Below are 26,754 nucleotides of genomic sequence, written 5' to 3'. Positions count from 1 at the left end.
GAAAAAAAGATTTGCTCAATATGCACACATCCTAGCAAAAAATTCTCAAGTCTGATCAGAGCAGGCAATACCTGATGAAAATCGTTTGGTTGTAAAATTCACGACCAACCCTGGTTAAAAACCTGCTATTCAGAGGTAGCTCTAGCCACCGCAGCTCTTGCTGGGCTCCCCTGTGTTTACTTTTCCATATCCCCTGGTAAATTTGCACAAGGGTTCAAGGTCTGGAGCTGTGCGCATGCCCTGTGCCAGCCCCGTTCCCGTGACAGACTCAGGAAGCCACGGGGTGACCTTTACAGCCCCGTTTCAGTACCTGCCCCAGCTTCCCTCCCCCTGACCACAGGAGAGGACGGGCACACGCTGCCAAGTGCCTGCCTGTCGGGTGAAGCAATGCGGAGCTGCTGGGGCTGCCTGACCCTCTGGGACAATTTCTGACGCCTGGACCACGACACACAGCTTTAAAAGCTCTGAGGCGGATGTGATTTCTTGGCTTTGGCCCCAGCACACCCCTCCTGCCAATTTTTTCACATTTGCATTCTGCCGATGGTCCCAGTAGAAAATGTGCTGCTCCCATCCACGCCAGCCACACCTGCTGGTGGGTCACAGTGGCCCAATTCACAGCACAAACCTCCCGAAACTTCAGCCTGCCCTACTGCACGTCCTACAGCAGACCTGGGGGGTCTTGCATTGGGCTTCACCTCCCTGAAGGATAGAAAAGCAATTCCAAAGGCTGCATTGCTGTCTGCTCCAAAGGCAAAGGGAACAGTGCAGTGAAAAATGGCCCAGTTCTACATAATTTACAAATTCCTGGTAACAAAACCTTTCCAGAGCTTACAATTAAATATTAGAGAAAGATTGACATCAAATAAAATTTACCTAGATGAACAGGAAGCTCTGCAGAGAAAGAAAAAAAAATAAAAAATAGGAATGCAGTGAAATCAGACAACTACAGTGAGGTGAAATCCACAGTGAATGGGTGCTGGAAATGACTAAATTAGGAGGGTGCAGCTGAAGAAATGTGTTATTTTAGTGTTGCTTTTCATTGGTAGGTACAAACAGGTGTGCATGGAAACTAATCTAAAGTCATTGTGCGCCAGGTGCTGGGGGGAGCTGAGGCATAGGGACAAGCTGTACGCAGCCCTGAGACACGGTCTGTCCACAGCCCCTGCTGGCTGCGCTTATCTGAATGCAAAAGGAAGTGCAAATGCATGTGCTCTGGCTTTTCTTTCTGTTTTATTTTTTTCCTCCTTTTTGTTCTATTTGTCTTTTATTTATCTTCTCAGGCTGTAACTTAAAAAAGAACTACTTCACTTGGTTACAATGTAATTAGACTAAAAGAGGGAAACTGAATTTACTAGGAGGAAATCCTGCTTTTGCTCTAATGCTTCCTCCCTGTTCTGGATATTAGGTTCAAAAAGATCAGAGAGTACCTGCTGCATCAGCAGCAGAATTTTTCTTAAAGTCTCTGGACATCGAACTTACAGATTTGTTTACCAACCATCACTTGTATTTCCTCATAGCCCTACTGACTGGTATCTAATGACAGCAAGTCAACCTGCAGTACATCATCTAAACCATTTAGCTGCTTTCAGATCTTCTGCTGGAGGATTCTTTCAGATCTTCTGCCTGTGCCAGTTCCAGCAGTGCTGTCCTGCTCCATTACCCACCTTTTTCCTGTACAAGCTTTCTCCCCTGGGCCCTGCTGATGCACACAGATGCTGCGGGTGAGGTGTCCATCTCATCTCCACCTCGTTGACCTAGTGCAGAGGGCTCAGCTTGCTGGAGAGGCCTGAGTCAGGTGAAGCAAGAATGCACTGGTGATAGGAACTGAAGGCACGGTTCTGCAGCATCTTTTGCAGGCTGCAGCTGGTAGCTGGCCAGCTGTCCGCTGCGGTGACCTGGGGAGGCTTGGGGTGCACCTCACACTCCAGGGAGCTCAGTCCTTGCACTGATCCACACCGCTCCACACTACCACAGGTGGTGCTTTCTAAAGGTGCATGCTTAATTAAACTCCATTTAGTTCAGATGTCTAACATATAGTCAAAAGCAAAAAGTACCTTTTAAAGACTTCAGTTGCATGCAGATAGCAGCTTATGCATGTCTTAGCACTGACATCCCCCACCAAAATCATTACTAACTTTCAATACTTTCTGCTGCTATACTCCAGCTTCTCTCTCCTGGCTCAGTGTCACTGTGCCCTGCACTTGGACTAGGAGGTCACCCCCAGCAAAGACAGCACTGACCAGGGGTTAGAGGGTGGAGTAGGGGTAAGGGCCCTCCACCTTCCTCTCTTTTATCTCTGCTCTGCGGAGTGGGCCCAAACAGGGCCATCTGAACTCATTACATTTCCATTACCATGCATATAAAAAGGGAAAAAATGTAATATCCTCTCTAAAGCTCTTGAAATCTACAGATGGAAATCTTTATTGAAGAGCAGATAAATTGAACAATGTTTTCTAGGTAGCTCTTTTTTAACATAATAGAGTAAAATTGTCAGGATTTTAATTTGGAATGATAAATGGAAATTATGATATATTTTTTCTGGATAAGTTTTTTTTTTTTTTTTTTTCTTTCTCAATTGTTAAAGTACAGTAGCCAGTATTGAATTAGATTTCATAATATTGGCAAGATTATGAGCATAATAAGAGTGCAATACAACATAAACATCTGATACATTTTGACTTTAACAAAAACACCTACATTGTTCAGATCTTTTTTCTCAATAAAAGGGAAAATATCACCAAAAGACTTTTTCTGTGCACTACATTAAGCCAGGGATTAATTTTCCAGTGACAATCAACTCTACATGAGCTCTGTTCATGTGCACCCACCTTTCCCTTAACTAGGCATGGGGTCTGGGTAATGGTGTGTTACCTATGAAGTTACCTGTGGCACTGAGCATATCCATGAGCTCAGTGCTGTCCCAACTGCAATGCTGCATGTAAGCAAAGTGGAACCTCCTCAGACCCTCCACAAAACAGAAATATATAATTTTGTCCAAATATTGTCCTGGCTTCTGGGAGTCCGACACCTGGCATGTTCTGACATCTCAGAATCAGTTATGGATGTAGATGCCAATTAGGAGAAAGAAAGAAAAATAAGAGAGGTTTCCCAGGTCTTTTTCATGGTTTTTGTTTGTTTGTTTCTGTGAGAAGCTTATTTGGGTTGCTCTGCTGACAGGCTGGCAGCCACCTGCCTTGTGTACCATTGAGTAGGCCTCATGGGTTACAGGGCTGCCTGAGGGTCATGGTGTTTGAGCAGAAATGTGCCTTGAGTGCAGAGGATGGATTTCCTAGACGTCTTTCTACACAGAGTGTCAGAAAGGCATCTCTCTTTCTGTTTTCAGACAGTCTGCTATGTGAGCAAGTTACTTCTCCTCACAGCTAAAGACTCACAATGCTCTGAGAGGTCATACTAATACAATGCTGGGCTTAAATTTCCTCATTAGTTATCAGAGCAGCTGGTAGAGAAAACAGGTATCAAAATATATACTGTGGTCTTGAAGTCTCTGAGTGAAAAAACAGAGTTACCTCATCCTCCTGAGGTAAAGTTATTCCTAACCTTCAGTCCTGCACTTACTCCAAAACCACGCGCCAGTGGAAACCAGTGGCAATCTTAACATCATTAGTATTAACGACACACTTGTCTTTTTTAATGAAGGTCCTGCTGTCTGGCACGCATGCTAGTTAGTCAGGAACTGAAATAGACACGGCCACGAGGAGGGGACTTTGGAGCGTCGGTCAGTGAAAGCCCACGGGGTAACCAAGGCGTGTGATAAGGCCGACTGTGCCTTAACATCAGTCGGTTCAGATGTTGCCGCGTCCTATCTGGGCAGATGACTACACTCTGAGCCCGAAGGGTCATCAAATACATTAGCTGTGATTAAAATCATTACCTCTTGTTGTAAACTTTGCCTCTCCAGATAAGGCAAAGGTGCAGCAATCAATATTGGGCACTGTGCCCTCAGGAGGGCCTGCCCAGGCTCCTGAAATGTGAGCAGGCTCACGTCTCTTGAGGGTGGGACAAGTGCCTCTCCCGCTGGTTTAAAGGCAAAACGAGAAGTGTCCATGTTTCCGTCAGGTCAATATGTGTGAGGATCACAGAGCAGGGAAGCCAGTCCAACCTTCAGGCTGAAGCATCATGCTGAGGAACCATCAAAGTCAGGAGTTGTCACTTTAAATCGCACTTCTTTTGAGCTTTTCCTGGTGGGGCCTTTCTTAACTCTGTTGTTCCGAATGAAAGGTGGAAAGTCTGATAAACTTAAGTGCTAAAAATAAAACTAGCGCAGATGAACTTTAAAGTATATGTGACTGAGTCTCATGTGATCAGGGACCCAGCGCTGACAGGGACTCGAACTTAATGTAAGCTAAGTGACAGTGTTCTCTCAGCCGGTGCTGGTGGAGAGCACGTTACTGTTTGCAAATAGCACAATTCTGCTTTTAACTCATAACTTCAGTGGATCACCTCTAGGAAACAAATGGAGCTGATTTTAGGTGAGTGTTTGTAATGCTGTAGTTTAGATCTGTCAGCACACTAAGGTAAAAATGAATGTAAAAAAGAGTTCAGTGAATTTCATGCTAAATCCTAGTACAGGAGCTGGAAACCTCAGGTCGAGATCCAAAGTGGAAACCGTATTTAGCTTTAATGCTATGTGCTATTTAAAGACTTATTAAAACATTTTCCAGAGCCCCACTGGTCTGAGATATTGCTTAGGAGTAATCCTGCAGCTGTTTGTTTGTAGCACATACAGGAACTGTGTTTCGTCTTGTGGGGCAGGTTGGCTTTTGGTGTTCTTTTTTTTTTCACAGTATTTGTGTTTTGCTGACTTCAAATAAAGGTAATTTTTTTTTTTTTTTTTTTTTTTTTTTTTTTTTTGTGATAAAGGCCCCCTTTGGTGGGCTCTACAGCCCACATTCACTGTGGATAGTAAGGCGTTTGTGCCCAGCTGATTTATTCTGCTGTAGGGTAGCGTTGCAATGCTCCCCAGCCTCACTGCCTAGCACCACCAGCTCTTACCCAGAGCCCTCAGCTACGATGATAAGTGCTGGGTAAGAGCATAAGGCAGACAGAGATCATTCTGTTTGTCTCCTGCATTCTCCATCAATTAATTCCTTGCTTTTACAAGTTCTAGAAGTTGTTTCATGGACTAAGACTCACATGATCCTACAATTACAGCTCATAAGAAGTTTTCATCAAAGCTTTTTCAAACCAAAATTATTTTATTTATTGTTTAATCAATCAAAACTTTTCTTCCCCAAGTCATCCAAAATTCCAAATATAATTTCCTGGACAAATCTCATGGCTTCCACTTCCTTGAGGAGCTGTTGGCAGAGAAGTCCCTTTGAGCACAAGTCATCTGAAACAATATTACCATCTAGTGGAGATTTTGTTCCACCGCTGAAGTGAATTCCCTAGCACAGAAATAACACCATGCTTTGTGAGTGTTGCACAAATGCCGAATTAGGAAGTGAATTAAATATTTGTTTTGAAACTCAGTGCCTGAGGTTGATGGACTGCTTTAGTTTAAGAGTGGAAGAGTCTTTGAGTCATAGTGTGGATCAGTAACGTTAAAGCAGGAAATCAATACCACACTCACCAAATAAGTTTTAATTCCCTGAGATTTGCAGAAGGAAACATTGTTTGATATTCACTCTGGCAAAGCAGCTAAACCTAAACCTGTGAAAGAGAGAACAGAGAAATGCAATTATCCTATATACAAACTATGTAAAAGTTAGAGCCCAGCGTTAATCAATAAAAATCAAAGTAAAATCCACAGGTTTGGTGTAAATGGAAATTCTGAGGCAGGCTCAGCCCAAGCATGTCTGCTTCTGGAATTGTCACTGGGACCCACCAGCCATCCCTCAAATGCTTCCCCTTGCAGGCAGGAGGTCTGACATCCGAGCACTGAGCATCCCTTGCGCTACGTACAGGAGAGATGTGCAGGACAGATGCTGGCGGTGGCTGGCCTGTCCTGCTGCTTGCAGGGCTCTCCCACCCCAAACCTCCACCCAGCCCTTTCTACAGTTTCTCCCCAGTGCCCAGTTTGTTTATTGGGTTTCTCAAAGGTGCTCCACAAGTTGCTTGCCTTGCACAGCCTTTGGCACAACAAGCTGCACGTCAGCACAGATCTTCACCTATCGAAGGTGTCTGCCTAGAGCCACGTGTGCAGAGTTGTACCGAGGATTTGGTTCAATTCCTCTACTCTCCTGTTTTTCCCATGTTGTTTAGAAAAACTACATCCTGTAGAAGCTGATGTCTGCAGGAGATGGAAGCGCTCTGCACAGCACAGCACTCAGCATCTTGCATAATGCTGAACAAAAGCATTACAGCACCTCCTTTGCTTAGGGTCACAGTCGCTGCTTTGCTTGGGAGATTATAGGCTTAGGTCTTAAACTCTAAGGGTAATAAACACATTCAAAAATAACCCAGCAACAAAAAAAAAATGCCCCAGGGGCAGAATGTTATCTGAGGCAGGAATAACAAGGGGACCAGCTTGTTCCTGCTGGAATAGGGGATTACATCCCCCCCTCCCCAGGAACAAATATGGGTCCTTTAATATCAGGCAGTAAAGGAAAAGTAGAATGAAGCAGCAACAAATAAAGAAGTTTAAATCTCTGCCAGAAGTTTTGTGGGCTTTCTTTTTAAAATCAATTTTCTTCCTTGCCTGATAAGATGCAGGAGGGTAATACTTTACTACGCTGGCATTTCTTCCCTTATATAGATAGAACATTCGAGCTCTGGGAGACAGAAAGTCCCCAAAACTTGCAATTAAGAAGACAGTTACCATCTGCCTAGTGTAAGCTCATATTATAATCAGCCTGATTTTTGTGATAGGTTTGGGTATGACAGCTGTTTAATTTCTAAACCTCCCCCAGAAACAGCAATGGCTGCACAGCCAGGCTAATTGCCTGAAGCTTTGCAATCCTTGTGCAAAAGATGATTGGAGAGAGTGGGAAAAAGCACTCATACTACTGCCACAGAAAGGTTAGGACAAATGGCCAAATGAATTATGGCAAGGGAATGAGCTTGGCCTTTTTTTTTTTTGGTGTGGAATATTCAGCACAAATTTCACCATTCCTTTTGACTTCCCACATGATTCAATAACTGTTTTTTTTTGCCTCCAAAATCATGCCAGTTTGGTAGCTGGCGAGAACCTTAGCACATGCTGAACGTCCAGGCAGCTTGGGAAGTTAGCACAGTTGGCTACTACTGAGATGCTTGTACTTAAAATTTGCTCCTGCGTTAAAAAGTTCAGCAGGCATTGTGGCCTCAGCTCAGTGCTTGCTCACCCATGTAGCAGAGGGGGCTGGAAACAGCAGCAGCTCCTTGATCATGGTGTATGAACTTCCAAACTGGGAATTTAGGTGGCTCTTGCAAACCTCACAGTGGGATGAGAAATATAGTTACAGAAGTTCTGTTCCCCCAGTGGTTTTTTAGAAGATACATGGTTAGGAAGGCTTCTGAGTGATGTTGATTGCCTTAACAGGATGCAGGCTTAAAGAAATCAAAAGTTTTAAAGCAGTGAAATGAAAAATTATGAAGCTGGGAACAAATAATCTGTGCCACAGCTACAGAACAGGCACTGGGATCGTGGGAAATGCCCGTAGCTGAAAAGCCTTAGGAGCTGCTGCCATTGTCAGCAAGTGTGAGTTCCCAGGGTGTGCTGGGACAAGAAGTCTAACATCATCTGCAAACATGGAGACCAAGGGCTAAACAGTGTGACCAGCAGGGCTAGGGAGGTGATCGTCCCCCTGTACTCAGCTCTGATGAGGCCGCACCTCGAGTACTGTGTTCAGTTTTGGGCCCCTCGCTACAAGAAGGACATGGAGGTGCTTGAGCGGGTACAGAGAAGGGCAACGAAGCTGGTGAGGGGCCTGGAGAACAAGTCCTACGAGGAGCGGCTGAGGGAGCTGGGCTTGTTCAGCCTGGAGAAGAGGAGGCTCAGGGGCGACCTTATCGCTCTCTATGGGTACCTCAAGGGAGGCTGTAGCGAGGTGGGGGTTGGCCTGTTCTCCCACGTGCCTGGTGACAGGACGAGGGGGAATGGGCTTAAGTTGAGCCAGGGGAGTTTTAGGTTAGATGTTAGGAAGAACTTCTTCACTGAAAGGGTTGTGAGGCACTAGAACAGGCTGCCCAGGGAAGTGGTGGAGTCACCATCCCTGGAAGTCTTCAAAAGACGTTTAGATGTAGAGCTTAGGGAAATGGTTTAGTGGGGACTGTTAGCGTTAGGTCAGAGGTTGGACTCGATGATCTTGAGGTCTCTTCCAACCTAGAAAATTCTGTGTGTATTCTGTGTGTGTAATCCGGGATGTGGAGAACACTGGCAATGGAACACTGTGTGCCATTTCTGTGCCTGTCCTTCAATGATTAAAAATGGTAGGAAGTACCAAAGCCCACAGCCTAACTGTCCAAGGGCTGGAAAAATGCTTCACAACACTTGCATATTCAGAAGACCTTAGTCAAGAGGTAGCCTTGAAGCTGACACACAAAGTATGGCTACAGGAGTGGTGTAGGCCAACGTGAAACCATGCACCAGGGCTGGGACATGGCCCAACAGACATCCTCCACAGGCTGAAAAAGCAAGATCCTGACACTCATAAAAGCTTTCAGACTTCCCATGCCCTTGGTTTCCTTGGTATGGATGATAGGGCTCATTGCACTAGCTACTACTGGGCATAGACCAAACGTGGTCACAAAGGTGATGGGGGAGAAAATGTCAAATCTTTCAAGAGCTCTTTGTTCCAATGGTTGATCTGCCTGGCCACAAAAGATGATGGTTGGCTCTGGTTTTCAGTCTTTCATTGATGTTTGACTTTCTGCTTTAAGAGTCATCATCTCTTGACCTGTGTGGCATCATCACCTGCTGGTTTTCCAGAAGGTTGGCTTCACCAAAATGCACGGGATCAGTCACTACAAAGCTGACCCCACAAGCTGAAGCACATACCTTAGTTGCCAGAGATGAAAGTTCTCCATCTTATCTGGTTAGCTTTGGCATTTCACTGTGACGTGTTGGTTAAGTGAGAGATGGGAGCTTGCAGACATTGCCTTAGGTCCCTGTTATGTGCACGTCCATCTTCACGTTGCAAGACAGGGCAGCTGGTGGCAGGGGAATGCAGAAGGGGCTTTCAAGGGAAAGTATACCATAACCTTTTCTCTGAGATCACATTGCTGTGAGTAAATATTCCTGGAATTTGTAGGCCACAGAGCAGTGAGATGCTGCTTGTTGTTTGCTGGGATCGCAAGGTCACAGAAAGGGTTTGGGTAAATCCCTGCTGTCAGCTCTTTGCCTCTGAAACTCTCGATTCCTCCTTCTCTCACATACACTTGTGTTCCTTTAATCAGAGGACTTCCTACTTCTTTTTTAAGCAAAAGCTGACAATTGAAGTTTTTGTCCTTTGTTAAGCCATGATTTTTTTTAAAAGGGGAAATGAGAATTTACTGTACTTGGGACACACATTCAGCAAACAATTAGCATGGATCCACTCAAATGTCCAAATAGATATTCCTTAATTTTCCCACAATTTTAAGCAATTATTGCCCTATTCTAAACCCATTTAGAACCTTGTAAGTATCTGCCACAACTAAAACAATATTCCTTTCCGGAAATGAGATACTTAGAAAAAAAAAAAAAAAAAGAGAGAATTGGAAATGTTGCTTTTTTTTTTTTTTTTTTTTTTAACATAAATGCTGGTAATTTTTGGATGCCTTAAAGATGCTCTGATGACAGAACATGCTGTTTATGCATGCTTGATTTATGCTAACACAGACTTATTTTTCTTTCTCCATACGGAGCTTGACAGCTACCAGAGTATGGAGAATGGTTTGCTATGGCACCTTTCACACTGCCCAGCCCATCTGAACTAGCATAATTTAACATAAAAGACAGTAGCTGTACACAGGTCCACCACACAATCTTAGTAAGTCCTGCAGGAGCTGAGTGAGCCATCTGCAGTTCCTGCAGACATATTCTTTGTACAGGTAGGATAAAATGCTGTCTTACATTCTGGACCACCATCCAATTTTTTGTCCTCCTGCAAAGTCAGTGTATTAAAGCAAGCCTTCTACTGTGTCAATGTAGTTTACACATTTACAAAGTTTAGCAGCTTAATGCCAAAAAAAAAAAAAAAAAAAAAAAAAAGGAGGATTTGACAATTTTAAAAAATCCAAATTTTATGAATAAATAACTTTTTATTGTTTTTAAAGGTAAGGTAAGTAGCAGGGACCAACAAGAGAAGTTCCAAGCAGAGACTTTATGATAACGGACCAGCATCACGGTCTGCCTGCACTTCAGATCCACTGAGTTTAGGTATTGTGGAAGTGACTATGGCTGGAAGTTGTTATATTGTTATTTAGTTGTTGTTTCTAAGAATTATTGAAACTGAAGCTTGATTTCATCACCATGAAGATACCAGTGTGCCCCAGGGACATGCTGGAGGCTGCTGGAGGGTATAGCTGTATTAAAAAGCCTTCCTTTATTTTCTACTTGAGCAGGAAGCATTCTTTCCTGACCAGATGACTAGGTTAGGTGATCAGGTCTTAGCTGGCTTTTGCCACCATTTGAAAAGAACAACACATTTTCTTCATCTGAGAAGAAACCTTGTTTGCACTGAGGCCTGCCTCTATGCACTCCACCATGAACTGAAAGAAACAAAAAACCCACACCTAAAACAACAACAAAAAACAATACCTGACGGCTTTTCTGAAGTGTATGGAGATTATTTCACTATGCTCAGATTCCTGTTGCCCCTGTTCAATGGATATTTGCACTCCTCTCTTTATGGGATATTAAGCATCCTACTGCAGAGATTCAGGCCTTGAAAATACCATGACTTTTATCATGGTCGTCCCTACACATTCTCTTCTTGACAGTCCATCTCTTTCTATTTTTAAAAGGCATCTTTGTATTTTCTACTCTCAAAGTGACCGTAATGCCAATCCAAATGCTTTAAAATCATTCCTTACTTACACACTGTTAATTACTCTGCTACTTTGCCAATTGCAAGGTTCACTGCTTCTCTGTATCTCCTTGTTACCTCTGTCTCTAACCACTGAAACCACCATTTGAAACTCCTTACTAAAAAACACTAGACACAGTTGTTGTAGCAGGCCATTAAATACTGAACAGCAATCACACTTCAATTTTTAACGTTTGTTTAGGGGTCTTATTTTTGCCCTAAGAGAAAAGTGGAAATGGCAAGCAGGGGGGACATACACATCCTGCTGATCCCATCAAGAATCGGTGGCTTTGTGAGCTCCAAGTCCCAACCAGTGGCCAGCTCTTCAAGCTACTCAGTTAACTAACACATGGAAGAGACACGTCCTCTCAGTCAACTCTTGCCTTAGCAATTCCAAGTTTTTGACATTGCAAGGCATTTCATTTTCTAAAGAGACAATATCCTGAGCATCAGGATGCTTTTCCTAACATGGAAAAATACTCCAAATAGGAGTACTCCAAGTATTCGTTCATCTTATAACAGCTTATGAAAAAAAATATCTGTGAAAACAGAACCTGGATGCAGAGAAAAACTTCTTACGTGCTAGTTAAACAGTTAATAAAAACCCATCACTTTCAATAGAAGTCAAACTTTAGCAAGACAACTATTTTTTTCCCCTGAGGACTATCATGATTAGACTGACTTGCTAATAACTAGTGAGAAATGGAAACTCACCGCCTCATTACTAACAGAAGAATAGATACAAAAGGTAATTATCATATTCTGCTTTTAGCTAGAAAATGAAAAATGGATTTCTATCACCTTCGTAGACAGGCAGTCTACTGCAAAATGTTAATGGACAGAAAGGGATTAAAGAATGGTGATGGGCAGTGACAGAAAGGCGCAGGCATCCATTTGAGTCTGGGCCCAATGCCCACTGTCAGAACATCCTTGTTGGTCATTTTACTCCAAACCAAAAGCAGAATCCTGCTCCCATCTCTTTCTGAACAGCAGCGTCTACGTGTGAAATACAGTCCTATAGAAATGTCAGGAAACTTTCCTAAAATCTCTTCAGCATTCTGAAAGGCTGCATGAGAAAAGCTGGGGGCAGGGAGCTAGTACAAGCTTCTCCAGAACTTCGGTTTTAATGAAGCCTGTTCATTAAAGCTCCTCTGTTAGAGGAGTTTCATCATCTTTTAGCATCTATAGCCCAAAAGCTTTTCAAAACCCCTGGAAATTTATGATGCAATTAGATAGAAGGAAAAAAAAATCCATTTATATAAATGAGCATCTCCTACATAATGAAGTACTTGCTGATTTGCTTCGGGTTACACTGAAAAGGCCTACTTTGAGGCACTGAATTCTTGAGGCCTCAGGTTTGCTTAGATGAAAGGAACATTTCCTGGCAGCTGCAAGAGCAAATGAGTACCCAGTCATCCACCCTAATTTAGGTTATGTAAAACGCAGTGGGTGTAAGCCACACATGTGCCTTCTGAAGGCAATGCCTGGGTTGCGCTCCTGTCGGCTAGCTTGGCTGCCAGCATTCTTCTCCCTCCCACGTACCTGTGCGAGTAAAGCTCTGTTAAAGAAGAAATATTTCACATCACAGGGCGTGACACTGTGTGAGTACTGTACAATGATCTAAGGTGCCTCTTGCTTCAAGCGATCATGGCATTCATCCAGTTGTAGTCAAAAAATGCATTCTCCTTTCGATATAGGCACTTCTTTGGGGGTCTTCAACATAGCATGTAAACACAGTACCCTCTTTGAAGCAGAAAAGATCGTGATCACAATATTCTGAAATAGGTAGGAGACTGATAAAGGTCCTTCTACACAGTGTGACTTTTGTGTTGGAGGTCCCTGTGCAAGCTCCAAGAGAATCGGTGTGTTTGCTCAATGCACAGTGGCACGCAGACACACCGAAACAAGCTCTGACCAGACCAGCACTGGATTCAGCAGCAGGGAGGTAACTGGAGCTGTGTTCCGTGCTGGGTGGTGGGAGCAGTAAGGGCAGGTGTGGCTCTGAAGGGAAAAGTGAGCTCTGAGCTCAGAGTGACAAGCAGGCAAGCACGAGGAGCATCCTACTGACAGAGGGATAGAGGGGAATGGGCTCAGGGCATGACACTACCCCAGCTCACTTGGCTAAGCAGCAGTGGGGTGCTGTGCCATGTTAGGGTACCGGGCTGCTTGCTTACAGTAAAATTGCAGCAGCTGTGGTGGTCTTGAACTCGGAAAAAATTGATCCAGTTCTTTGTTCCTCTATGTGCTGTCAGACCACCTCCCAAAGGAGAAAATGACGAGTGGTGGTGTCCTCCATGCAAATTACTGTCCTTCATTCAGTGTCCTCCTAGCTGCAGTTCCATGATTTTGTCCTCAGTAACAGCAACTGTTACCAAAGATTACTACATTTGAGGGAAAAAAACACACCTTGGTTGACTAGCGGTGATACATTCCAATCCTTGCTACTCAGAACTGCTAGCAGTGCACCTGCTCCAGCACACCGAGTGAGAGCTGGAGGTATTAGATACCTGCAGAGGACCCAGTAAGGAGTGTGCTTTAGTAGGACTGAGTTACTGTTGGGAGAGAGGTAAAGCTGCCAGGAAAGGACAAGGCTCCAGTGACTGTGCTTCCCATTTTTTGCTTTTGGCAGGGCTGAGTGCTGAGTACATTACAGACCTTCTGGAACAATCCTTTGGACAACTAGCTAGACAGCTTGACCATGACTTAGATCTTCATTTCAGTGCCGGTGATAAATAAGAAACTGTAATATTTCGTGCAAGTCATTGAACAACTTGGTGACTCAATTCTCGCTCTGCACAAGGGAAGGCCTGTAAATATGTGCCTTTCATGAAGTGCTTTTGACCTTCCCACTCAATAGGCACTGCACCAGCATTCTCAGATTCCATATTAAGCAGTGATTTCTGGAAACAGACAAGACAAAATTACAACAGTACATCAGGCGCCCGAAAGCACAGGGAGGCTCAAGTACCTACCACACACTACCACGTGCACTAGCTGGAAAAAATCAAACCTGAACAGGGTGACACACCGCGCCACATCAGGTCCTTCAGCTACGGAGTGCTGTTCAGTGCTGTAGATTTACAGTCGCTACCTTTTTCTCATTGCACATACCAACACTAGTTCCTTCCATGTTTTAGACTAACCTCTTTCTGGACTACTGCATCAATGTCATGCACCAGCACCCTGGCACAGCACCCTGCTGTTTTTCTTTTCTTCGATAGCTAAGCAAAAGTCCTGAAGATTTTTATCTGTAGAAGAAGGGAGATAGAGAATATGTTGATTATTTCAATTTGGATTTTCCAAGAATGGTTCAGTCGGGATGCCTTCTGAGGATCAGTGTATGGATTTGCAGGGTATTGGTTTGTTTGTTTTTAGAACATTCAGTTTGGAATTGGAAATTACTGTTCACATGGAATACATTACATGATGATGATTACTATTACTCAGACAACAGGGAATCTAATTTTACATATCCATAAGGCTCTTCACATATGGAATGGAGTAAGAGGAAGATGCAAGTGCCTGGGACTGCCTCAGGGCTCTAATTACTTCTCATACTTCTGAAGGGAAAAGTTCCAAGCTTTTTGAAAATTGGGAACTGGGTGCACGATATCACCTCCCTCCATATTCTTCCACTTTTGGCCCCTTGACCTGGAGAGGCCTGGTGACAAAAATGAGCATAATAAGATGGGGAAAGACATCTGAAGATTAATGAAGCAATATACTACATATATCTGTTTCAGTGTAAGTGGCAGAAAGTCTTAATTCAGCTACCTCATTCATGTTCAGATCCTGGACTTGTGGATAGTATGACCCCATGCTTGCCAGCCATTTGCATGATTAACAAATTTGTATTAATTTGCATATGTACAAACAGAAAATTCCTGCGTACCTACAGAAAATTCAGCTCCCTGCTGAATTTGAAACAGTTAGATGGTTAAAAAAGCAAACATTTCCTTATTATCTGCTTACCATGTTTGTGCATTCAGAGAACAGTTACTGTAGTTCTGATCTACACCGTACACTTGTGCAATTATGCAGATTCGTGATGAAGTACTGGAAGTAATCCTCCCCTTCAATCCTGAGAGAAGCAAAACACCAAAAAAAGGAATGCATCCCTGGAGTCATGCAGGATGTGCTTCAGCTTAGTCAACGTTTGCAGGTGCAGGTCCCAAGATCACAACTGGATCCTGAGCATGTTTATGAGGTCTCATTAATTGTCACTGCAGTTTCAGGGACAGTTTCACACAGTTCTGAACTGCCACCCCACAAACTACTTTTTTATTTTTAAATGTAAAAATAAATTACAAGCATTGATGTAGGCATAGATTATTATTTTTATTGCTCTTGTTAAAAAGTCAGTGTATGAATTATGGCACGATGGTGTAAAAATGCAATGTTATGGAGTGCTCTAACAGTATGAGGTCCATTCTAACAAGGTTTTAAGTATGAAGCATGAGCTTCAATATGGATTTCCAAATAAAAGCAAGCTTTTGAGGTAAATGGATTAATAATAATTAATCTGGAATTTTAATACTAAGTGAAAACAGAGTGGATTTGCAAGAACCAGCCATATTTAAGACATGACAGAGTCAAACAAAGATTTAGAAATTAAACAGTAAATTCTTTTTTTCTTTTTGAACTACATAGAGGTATTCGTTTTGCACAGTAGATGAATGTTAAACTACAACCACAATGCATCAGAAGAACTTCCATGAAGAAAGGGAAAAAGCAAAACAAAACCTTTTCTACACTGCCAGTCAGAAAACAAAACTCTGTGCTTTGAAGTTTTAAAAATAAAAATAACAATTTAAGAAGGAAAAAAAAAAGTCACATCTCCTGGGTAAATCTCCACCAAGACAACACAATGATGCCTATTAACTCTGTGCTTGGGGATAAAACAAAACTAAACAGGACTATTTAATTCTGAAGCAAACCCAAACAACTGGATATCCACAGACATTATTGCACTTGTAGCAGTGGTGCTTCAACTGGCCTGAAAACTACTCTCACCATATTAAGGAAACTGATGTTTTTTTTTACATGTGTAATCATACTCAAGAGAGGCAGAAGAATGGTGTCCTAATTCAAACTGCCATACCCTTTGTAAAGCAGTTTAAGAATCTCTGGCACAACATGAAACTCTCCAAATGCCTCCAATGCTTAGAAAAAAGTCTTAAAGAACAACCTTACCCAGAGGATGGGTGGGCATAGAGTACCAAATAAAGAGGAAAAAGAGATTGTGGGCATTAGCTTCCCAGCAAAATGATGTCTTACATCACACAGCAGATCAGAAATAAATAAAATGAAACTTGAGGAGTCTGAATATAAAACCTTGGATGATGTTGCAGGAGTCACAGGCTTCACCAAACCAATGTCAGTGTATTTTGTTAAGCATAACGCAATTACTATATACATTATGTACGTTTAGCAGATAATGCCAACTAACAATACACTAAACTAATGGATGTTAACCAAAAATATATTAAAACAACATACTTATGAAAACAGATGGCAACCCCTAATTATGCGTAGTTACATATGACAAAGTCCAGCTCTCTGGAGTCCAATAGACTGACACCTTCAAGCATCAGGAAACAGTTATCTGAGGCATAAACAACATAATTAACAGAACCAAGTCAAGCTGCAGGGGAAGCACACTGACAAAATTACCTCAAGTCCAATCACAAAACTCTCCAAATTTTACCACTGCATAGCTGCAGTGAGGCAGCCATCCATTCAAAGGTTTTACACTGCCATATTTCTTCAGAGGAGCTTCTAAATGATGTGCTATTTAGCATGGTGTTGATCTACACACAAAATATGTAACAAACAAAGCACTTAGGTTTAGAAGCACTTATGGAAGAATCCATGACATCTTTACAGCATATTGTGTATGAACGCACACACTATTAATTTTCTCTTGCTTATTATGATGTGGCATCTTACTGTTCATAGCATTTCTACATACTAAGAAGAAAGAGCCATCTCCTGGAGGAACCAGTTTCTCTGATCTGGGCAGCCACCGCACCTGTATCTTGCTTTTTGCTACAGTACGGCTTGTACAATGAAGGTAACAGTGTCAAATCCCCAGGAATCATGACAAAAAGAACCAGTTCTTCCCTTCTTTTTTGCTCAGCTTCTCTGCTCTGTTACAACAACAGATCTCAGTCAGCGTCCAGGTGCTCTTGCCTAGTGAGCAGAGGTTTCTCATCTGTGTCACCAATCTTTTTCCGCATCTCTTCCACTGCCTTCTGCAAAGCTGTTCGCTCCTGCTCAAGAGTGAGAATTGACTCCTTCAGTTTGCTTTCATTAGTCAACAAAAGCTCTACCGTGGCTTCAAGGTTTTGGATCTTTCCATTAGCCACCTTTCAAAGTAAGAGGGAAGAGAGGAAAAAAAAAAAAAAAAGAAATTAATAACTGATAAAATACATTCCAAAATGATGGAAAATTGCAAAAGTAAAACGCAAGTCTGAACGCTATTAGACCTGTGCACTTCAGACAATTACTATAGTGTTCCTTGTAACAAGAAACCTCTCTCTCTCAACTCGACTGCTTTGACACATTCACAGTTAACCTTACAATATAATGCAAGGTAGATCAAATGAGAAAGTTATTAAGTCTGCAAATTACATACCAAAGAATGGCAGGTTAAGATAAGTCTCTGCATGGGCCAGCTGGAAGACATTTTTGTCCAACCACATTTGTTGAATTCTACACTGTTTGCAAAGCAAAAACAACTTAGCCCGTTAGTTACACCTCATTTCTTCTCCACATTGAGTCCAACAAATGCTGGACTTGGAGGCAAGCAAGGTGAGGATTTAGTGTAACATACAAACAGACAACAAATCTTGAAAAATTCCAGTTTTTGTGTATTCCTCATTCTCCTTCAAGAGGCTGCACATATTGCCGTGCTAATTCATGGTGAAACAAAGCATGAGATCATTCAAATTCATCACATGAGACCTGAAGCTGAGGTGCTTTGTCAAAAGCAGAGATCTGTTTGGAAGTTTCATCATGGATAACATTCGAAAAGACCATTTGGGTGGTCTCAACTTTCAGGGCAGTATTTCTTGTTTCTGATGAGCTCACTGTTCTTGTAATTATGGTGGTTTATCAAGTTCACACTTTAGGGACAAAATATGGACAAACCATGACCCACATGTTTTGGTACTGTATTTTCCTCATGTCAGCAATGGGTCACCTTTCACCATAGGAAAGGAAGGCTAGTGAGACCCACCTAAAAGAAAAAGGGACTGCTGCAACACTACAAATAGTTCCCCACCATGATGCTAGGTGCTGAGTTGCACTCAAGTGAAGATGAGCTTTTAAAACAAAATGCTTAGGGCTGCAGAGTCTTTAAGGGCAAGAGGGTGGAAGATGTCCTGATGCAGGTATCTATATAGGACATCTCATCTTGAATCTCATCCCAGAAATCCCTCTTCCCTGTGCCGTATTCAACCATTTCCTTGCCTATGTGCCTGAAGCTTTATGAAAATGTCTTGCAGAGGAGTTTCTCTTGTTCTGAGATCTCTAAGACTCATCCTAGCACCTGGAACAGGCTCACGTTCAGACCTCACACAGTCAGAATTTACATATTAAGCAGACTTTTGTTAGGAAAAGCAACCTGGGTCTGCACTGCTGGCTGGCTTTAGTTGTGACATAGGACCAATGGCTGAGAAACCTGAACTCCTTCCTTCACCTACTGCCTTACGAAGTCTATGTCTTTGACAATAATCTAGAGGCTGAAAGCTGCAAACAGAGCACATTGTCTGCTTCTTACCCTTGAACTCCCTTTATTCATCAAATTAATTGTGTGGTTGGAAGTTTTACAACAAATGTCCTGTTGTAAAGCAGCCAGAAAGCTGACTTCTTGAACACTTAAGCAAAGAATAACCCCTACAGAGACCAGGTGTACTGCCTCTCAAAAAAGCTGCAGACTGAACAGGCACAGAACATACATTAAACATTATTATTTCATATATTATCTAAGCCATCTAGATAACAGTTTAAAAAATATATATAAATAAAACAACAACACCCCAAATCTTGCAAGACAGACCACTTTACAGACAATAAATCCCATAGATGATGCAGCCCTAATTTGTGACACTAGCATTAGCTTTCCCCTTCATAGTAGATTAGTATCCCCCACTGTAATAACGTAGTGACTGAAAAATGTAAAAATAAAGTTGTGAAAGCACCTTACGTATTTTTAGTCTTTTATAACTATGATTTTAATTACAAGAAAAGAGAGTGTACAGTGAATCAGCTTTTCACTAATTGCAAGCACATGCTCTATCCACAACCTACTCTGAGAATTTCTTTAAACTTTAAATGTTAAACTAAATAAAACAATAAGCGGCCAAGCTTTTAGGTCACTAGACCAACCACCAGCCTCTTCTGTGCCTTAGTATGAGATGGTGTCTTCTGAAAAGGTCGATAAATTAGAATGTTAAATATGAAATATAAATCGTACCTGCAGTTCTTCCAGGAGATCAAAGTTCTGTTTGCGCAAGCTACTGTTTGCCTTTTCTAATTTATCCAGTCTCTGATTGTCATTTAAAGATGAATCTATAAGCTCATCCTGAAGCACATGGTATTCGACTTCATAAGCTTGCAACTGCTTGGCAATATCCATTTCAAACACCTGTTGTATATAGAAAAGTTATTAGGTGTTGTGAAGATAAAAACTATATCTCATTCAATGCCTTAAATCCCATGGATCTAGACTTAGATACGTAATTGCTGTATACAAAAAAGACAATTTTTGTCATTTACATTTCCTACTCTGGAGATGGCAAGATTGAGGAAGTAGAGTTCAATACAATGGCATTGGATCTGGATTCTATTTAAAACTTTACTACTAATTTACTGTCTGCCTTCAGCAAAATCACTCATGCTTTCAAGAAATGTAGAATTTGTAGGGCATTCCCTTTTCTAGATTTCAAATTTAATGCATCTCATTTTGGCATAAACTCTCCTAGACATATTCAGAATTAGATGTCACGTTAGAAAAGTGCAGTCCAAGCCGCTGTGCCATAAAAGTGTAAGACTTTTGCAGCAGCACAGCAAAATGAAAGCTTCAAATGAAGAACAGTAAACATTACTAGGTTTATTTATGATTCTACTATACTCTGAGAGGCTGAAAGAAAATGAAATAATCTATCCTCACACAAATACACCTTAAATGTTATGTAATGTAAAAACATATTTCTATAATTATTAACTACAAATCACTGAAATGAGTGCTCAATCTTATACAAGAGTATTAAGAAAATCTTGGATTTTAAGAGCAGATAAATAAATTGAGAGACACCCAAGGGAAAAAAGCCCTGCTATTGTATTTTCCTTTCTCTAGGTTTTGGCAAACACCTGCTTTCAAATTATTCAGGAAACATGATTCTAAGGTCCCCAAGACAGTTATCTCCCTTGAAAGCAGGGAAAAAGCAGCTAAATGGAATGGACAAGTGGCCAATAACAGAATATATCAGAAACCAAACTCAAGTTGATTTTAAAATGCACCTGGGAAACAGCCCATAATTAGAAGTGCATGGGTTAGCATTAGCGAGGTGGGGATTGGGCTCTTCTCCCACGCACCAACTGATAAGATGAGGGGAAATGGCCTCAGGCTGCACCAGGGGAGGCTGAGGTTGGATGTTAGGAGAAATTTCTTTACTGAAAGGGTTCTACGTCACTAGAATATGCTGCCAAGGGAAGTGGTTGAGTCACCATCCCTGGAGGTCTTCAAGAAATGTGTAGATTTACAACTTAGTAACGTGGTTTAGTGGTAGACTTTAGTACTAGGCTAGAAGTTGGATTAGATGATCTTAGAGGTCTTTTCCAACCTGAATGATTCTATGATTATATTATTCTTTTTATATTTAAACCTCTTCTTGTTTATAACTCTTGGAAATGAGTCAAAAAAATCAAGTGCTATCTTAAATATCTGACGAAATATCAAGAATTATTTCCTATTTTGTTCATCTGCGCTGCAGACAAACTGTTAGATATAGTTAAAGAAAACAGGTTTATGAAATGGTCATGACACCTGTTACATACGCTGTAAAGATAATCTCAAGTGGTTGTACAGAAGAAATACAAATCTAAACACTGAAGGCTGAAACACATTTCATCTGGGTTCGGCTATACATATGGAACTCTCTTTCTGCATGCTCTGAGAACCTCTGGAAAAAACGGTACAATTCAGCAAGGCAGACTGTTAGCTCCTCTCACCACCTCTGCCACTTCTAGCCTTTCTGCTCTTGAGAAGGGAGGGAAATCCCTGCCGTCATACCCAGAGTATCATATTTGAAAAGGATGAAACATGAGGCAAATCAAAAGTTGGACTTGAAAGCTAACCAACTGAAGGCAAACTAAGGCATGTAATCCCACAGCCACGCTGCAGAAGGGGTGAGGAGGATGGGGATTAGCCCACGAGCTGTGTACGGACTGCAGGGCATGTCGACCTGCTGCTCTTTTCAGCCATTATAGACAAAGTCAACAAAGGGAGGTCTCTACTTTTGCTAATGCGAAGTCAGCATTTGTGAGGCTCCTGTCATTCAGCTTTTGCTCCAGAAATTAACTTGGAGAGCCAGATTATTTGGAGATGTGAAAACTCAGCAGGCTTTTAGCACACCTTGCTGCTTTTTTGTGGAGTGCACCGCACATGGGTTGTAATATTGCTGCCAGTAACAGCCATTATGCACACCTCTGAAAAAGTAAACATTTTCATTAAGGGTTCATAAAGTGATCATAACCAACTTGTACATGTAAGAATACAGAGGTGCTACACCAGTCATATGCTTCCAAAAGATTTCAACATCTTCAGAACTACAATAACAAAATTCTTCTCAGCTGGAAGTAACACATCGTTGGGGTTTTTCTGCCAAAACCTTGTTTAAAAAAAAGCATTATTTCTTTCGCATTCTACTCATACGTTCAGATAATTTCATACCTGACTAATGGTCTTTTCCATCTGTACCAAACCCAAGTTGGGGAGAGTGTTTTTAATAAAATCAACAATAGTTTCTAGGTTCTCATGCTGCAGAATCAAGGGCTTATGGCTTCCCAAAAGGCTTAAGGCCACTTTAAATATAGCCTCTGATCCTTGAAGGAAGAGCATATCTGTGAAAACAAACAAAAAACAGAGTACATCAAGCAAGCACATTTTTTGACACGAATATTAAAACAATAAACTGTCCAAGGATAACAACTTCTCCTAAGGGCAATCTGGAGGCTAGATATTCTCTGCCAGACACGTCCTTTTGTTACTGAGGCTACAGCTTTAGATATCTTGCAGGATCAGCATTATTACTGTGAACAGCACACTTGACTAACAATCAATTATTTAATTTGTTCAGTGAGTTTTCAACCAATAAATCCAATTCAAATTTAAGCTAAACACATGTAATAAGCCAGGTAGTCAAATTTGGCAGCATTGCTGCTTTCTGTGCACGTACTAGCTTTGTGGGCTTTTTTCTTTTGAAATGTTCATGGGAATGAGGAAATAAACCAGCAATTGTGGAATTTACTGCTAAGTCTTCAGTTCTGAACTTGAACAGAATTCTACTTCTGATGACATTTAAAATCTTCATAACAAAGGGCAAAATCTACACCTGAAGAAGTAACTGAAGATCTGAAGTTCTGTACTTTTCTGCTCTGGAGGACAATGCTGCAAGTTCTCAGTGAGCCAACTCTGAGCACACAAGACTAAATGCGCATTTTTCAGCAGTATCAAGTTTAATGGGCATGTGCTTATTTTAGTAGGTGTCTCAACCACTTACATTAATATTCTAATAGCTATACGAATAAGTACCTTGAAATCTTAGTAATACAGCTTAAGTGCTAATATTACAGGTGGCCCTGCAGTGACAGCACCCTGGCATACATTCAAGCACACTGAAGCCACAGTATATAATGTCTTTTTACTTCAACTCCCTTTCTTTTCTTTTCCTTTACAAATTTCCTCTGTCTTTATAGAGGCAAGATTTGGAGGACTGCAGTCAAAGCATCAGACAAGAAGCAAACCCATTTGTCCTCCCCAGCCCATCAATATAAACAGCGTTGCCTTGCATTTGACTTTCCTGCTACTAGAACTCAGAATCCTCTACTGGTTTTACTGAAAGATTCACTACAGGCAAAAGCATCTAACATACGAAATGGTATTGGTGGACAAGCCTTTGTTACACTGGGCTTTCATTAGGACAAGTGCTGAAAGTTGGGCATATAATTAAAAAGTAAAACGCAGGTTTTCTATTTGACTCATAAAACAGTCTGTAGGTTAACCTCCTTCTAGCCCACTGCTTTGATGTATCACTTGTAAAGAAGAAAAGATAATGTAGTTTTATTCTGTATTTTCTAAGTATATTTTTATTTTTAAAAGGGCTTTACTTTTCCCCTTCCTTGCATTTGAAGCTATGAATGAAGCCACAATCACTTACGAAGTAGCACAATGACACCAAATAAATAGTATGTCTTCATGATCAAAAAAAGGAAGAAAAAAACACACAATAAGGGAAGTGATTACTAGCAAAACCACAGATATCTCTGATGTAGTAAAGAGCATATGAAAACGCTGGATAACTGCCTTTCTTAGTAAAAAAAAAAAAAAAAAAAAAGTTGTTTTTTTTTTCTTTCCAAATTTGTATCAGAATGAAATCCCCCTCTTGCGCTCTTCTACATCTTATGTTGAAGTTGCAACTCATTCCACTACTCTTTCTCCCTCTTCGAGAAAGAAAAGCACAAGTACTAACTAACCATAAATCTTGGCTGCCATTCATCCTAAAAGTGGTGTAAAGTTGTTCAACTCTGATTCAACATGAAGTCCAAAGGCAGCAATGATTGGAAAGGGATAACACAGTAGGCATCTGCCCCAATTGCAAACTGAAATAGTACATTATAGGAAAATGCCTTATAGGGAAAGCTATATATTATGACATGGGATGCTAAAGAACAGCTGGGAAACACTAAGCGATTATAAAACAGAGCTGAGAATAACATACATCTATGATTCAGCACTTGCCCACAAAGACTTGTAGTTTAACTCAAGGTGACCTGTAAGTTGTTAACGAACGCCTGTATGAGCTGAGCTGGTAATACACGGCTGAAATCCTTCTCTCATTTAAAATAGCAAGTACTTAACAAAGAGCCATTTGTTATCCACTCCCCATGCTTCCTGTTAGGTGGGCTGCCAGCCAGTGACAGCACAGTGAAGGTACCCAAATTCATGGCAGCGTGACTGGCTGCCCAGAGGATTTCAAACTCAAGTTTTATCTATAATCTTGAAACAAAATAAAATTTTTTCCATCAAGTCTCCTCCACTGATAAGTAAATAGGGGTATTAAAGAATACATCTTTGTTATGCTGTACTTTCATTAGATTCTACTCAGAAGTGCTGAAAGTTGGCCAGATAATTAAAAAGTAAAATGCAGTTTTTCTATTTGACTCATAAGACGGTCTTTAGGTTATCCTCTTTCTAGCCTACTGTTTCTAGATAGTATTTGTAAAATACTCGAAAAATACATGCTCTATGTAAATCCGTGGGAAGTGTTCTGTAACCAGTGCATTAAATAGCAGCAGGGCTTCACATATCAAGGGTTCATAGACAGCACGTTAGAAAATGGCAGTGCACTCAGTCTCAATAGCCTACAGATGAGTTACTTAGACTTTAAAGGCAACATTCATCTCAAGAATTCCAAGAAATGAGCATTGAAAGCATACACACATTCTGCAAAAGTGTGTGAACACTGGGGTCAGACGTGGTTCGATCCTGATTTGTAATAATGCTAACAGCAGCCACCAATAAAGCGACAGACTCAGCCTCTTTCAGATTTACATTTGCTTCAGTCTTCAGCATGGATGAAGACAAGATTTTATTTTCTAATGTACAAGAATCCCCAGGGCTCACTATTTACATAATTCCAGTAACCATTGTTTTAAGAAACTTCTAAATACTTTGAGACATTAAAAACTTGCAAGTGTTGGTTATGCTGCACTTTCTTTCAAGGAAACAAAGATTTCAGGTGACAGTTTCAGTCACACATGCTTTTCTTTCTTGACCTAAAATCTGCTATATGCAGATCATATATCTTTGCCTTCTATTTTAATGTAAAAATCTTTGCTTTTTAAAGCTCTGCAATCCTCCAATGACAGATAAAATACTAATCTGCATATTAAGGCAGAAACCCAAATATACTGGATACAGAAGGCCCTTTTATATTCTCAGTGCAGTTAATAGCTCAATTCAAAGACTGTTATTATTGTGTGCAATACTGTGATAGATTAAGAACAACCGAAAGATGAACTGATGATAATCCCAGTATATGACACTTGCATACAACACCTCATTTAGTTTCTAAATATTATCGTTGCCAGCTAGATATTTGTCAGTGGAAGTTAACCTAACTGTTCCACAAAATAAATAAATAAAATAAATAAAAATACCGTTTTCCCTGGAGTTAAGATCCTAATTACAGGACGTGTAGTTCTACTTAGCATACACCATCCTTATCACTGTGATTTCTTCTAACACTATGTGTAGCATGATGTTAACCAGAAACAGGACTGAATCTTTGTTGGCTTATCTTGGAATCTACATTTATTATTTGTTACTGTGGTAGGTGAGACTGTAACTTTAAACGACAGGAAATTGTTAATATTAATCATTGATTAATTACATCTCCTAAGTGAGACTAACTAAGGAAAATGCAACTGTGTTCCTATTAGGAGACAGAAAGCAAGAGGAGAGCTCCATTCTATCCTGCTCATCATGGAAGATCCAGTACAACATAATGAAATCAAAAACCAAGTAACTGAGAAGGAAATAAAGCATCCTTTCAAATACCAAACAATCTATGGAATGCATCCATAAAATAGCATCAAGGTAAATTCTTAATGTGAATTTCAATTAAAAAATAGAACACTACTCTGTAGATTCCAAAAATAGGTAACAGAATTGACTTTAGAGCCTAAACACCATATGCTTCAAAACATTTTCCAGTTTTTGGAAAGTAAGAAGATTATCTTTCAGGCTAGAAGTGTAAGGATAACCAACAGTAGTTTAAAAGCTCTGTGCTTCCGGAGAGTAAATCCGTGATTAAACTGTAAGGGCCACCCACCTCCGTGCATATTCTAAGAACATAACCTTCCAAATCATTTTCCACTGACAGTGTTGGAGGTGATGATAATGGAGTAAGTGGATATATTTCCTGAGATGATGCCTTGATTATGTCTCTCTTCAGCCTGAAACTAAGTAATTCTAGGTGTTTAAGTGCCATTGTCATACCACTATGCTTTCATGGCATCAAATCTTACACACTCTCTACAAGTGATTACAGGGTGGGAAATGGTAACAGATGAAAAGATGGGGCAATTTGGAACAGTCATACATTCTTCTCTCTTTTCATTTTATTGCAAACTCTATATGCTCTGTAGCATGAAGTCAGTTTTGTTGTTCTGTTCATCAATAGAAAGCAAATACTAATTCTGAATGTCTGAAACAGGTTGGGTGATATGGCATTCCTAGTAACAAGATTCCAAGTACAAGGTTTCAAAAAGAACATAGAGAACTTTTATAAAGAATTACCAAACACCCTAGCTACAAATCCAAGGGGAAACTGGGAGGCAAACATGGTGAGAAACCAGGGAGCTGCATAGAGGCTGGGGCCAATCTCATGTTCCTCAAGGTGGTTATAGAGATCTCGATGGTAGTCATGAAGGAGTCGGGACAGTTGATACATCTGGATCTACATGGATAAAGATTAAAGATTAAAAAAAAAAGAAAGAAAGAAAGAAAGAAAGA

General features: G+C 41.0%; 1 protein-coding gene across 10 annotated transcripts in view; it reads right to left on the bottom strand.

The window, feature by feature from the left end:
* Positions 1-15,269: 15,269 nt before the first annotated feature.
* The window catches only part of TBC1D1 (TBC1 domain family member 1), a 110,147-nt gene continuing 98,662 nt past the window's right edge, over positions 15,270-26,754 (bottom strand). For all 10 annotated transcript variants that reach the window (XM_084517646.1, XM_084517644.1, XM_084517647.1 and 7 more), the window contains 4 exons: positions 26,539-26,698; positions 21,910-22,079; positions 19,432-19,602; positions 15,270-17,320 (listed from right to left, as the gene is read on the bottom strand). In XM_084517646.1, the coding sequence (XP_084373772.1) occupies positions 17,120-17,320; positions 19,432-19,602; positions 21,910-22,079; positions 26,539-26,698 (702 nt within the window). In that variant the 3' untranslated portion in view covers positions 15,270-17,119. The remainder of the gene's footprint in view (positions 17,321-19,431; positions 19,603-21,909; positions 22,080-26,538; positions 26,699-26,754) is intronic.

Source organism: Aythya ferina (genome assembly GCF_964211825.1).
Source record: "Aythya ferina genome assembly, chromosome: 4".
Taxonomy (NCBI): Eukaryota; Metazoa; Chordata; class Aves; order Anseriformes; family Anatidae; genus Aythya; species Aythya ferina.
This window is presented reverse-complemented; position numbering and strand designations above follow the sequence as displayed.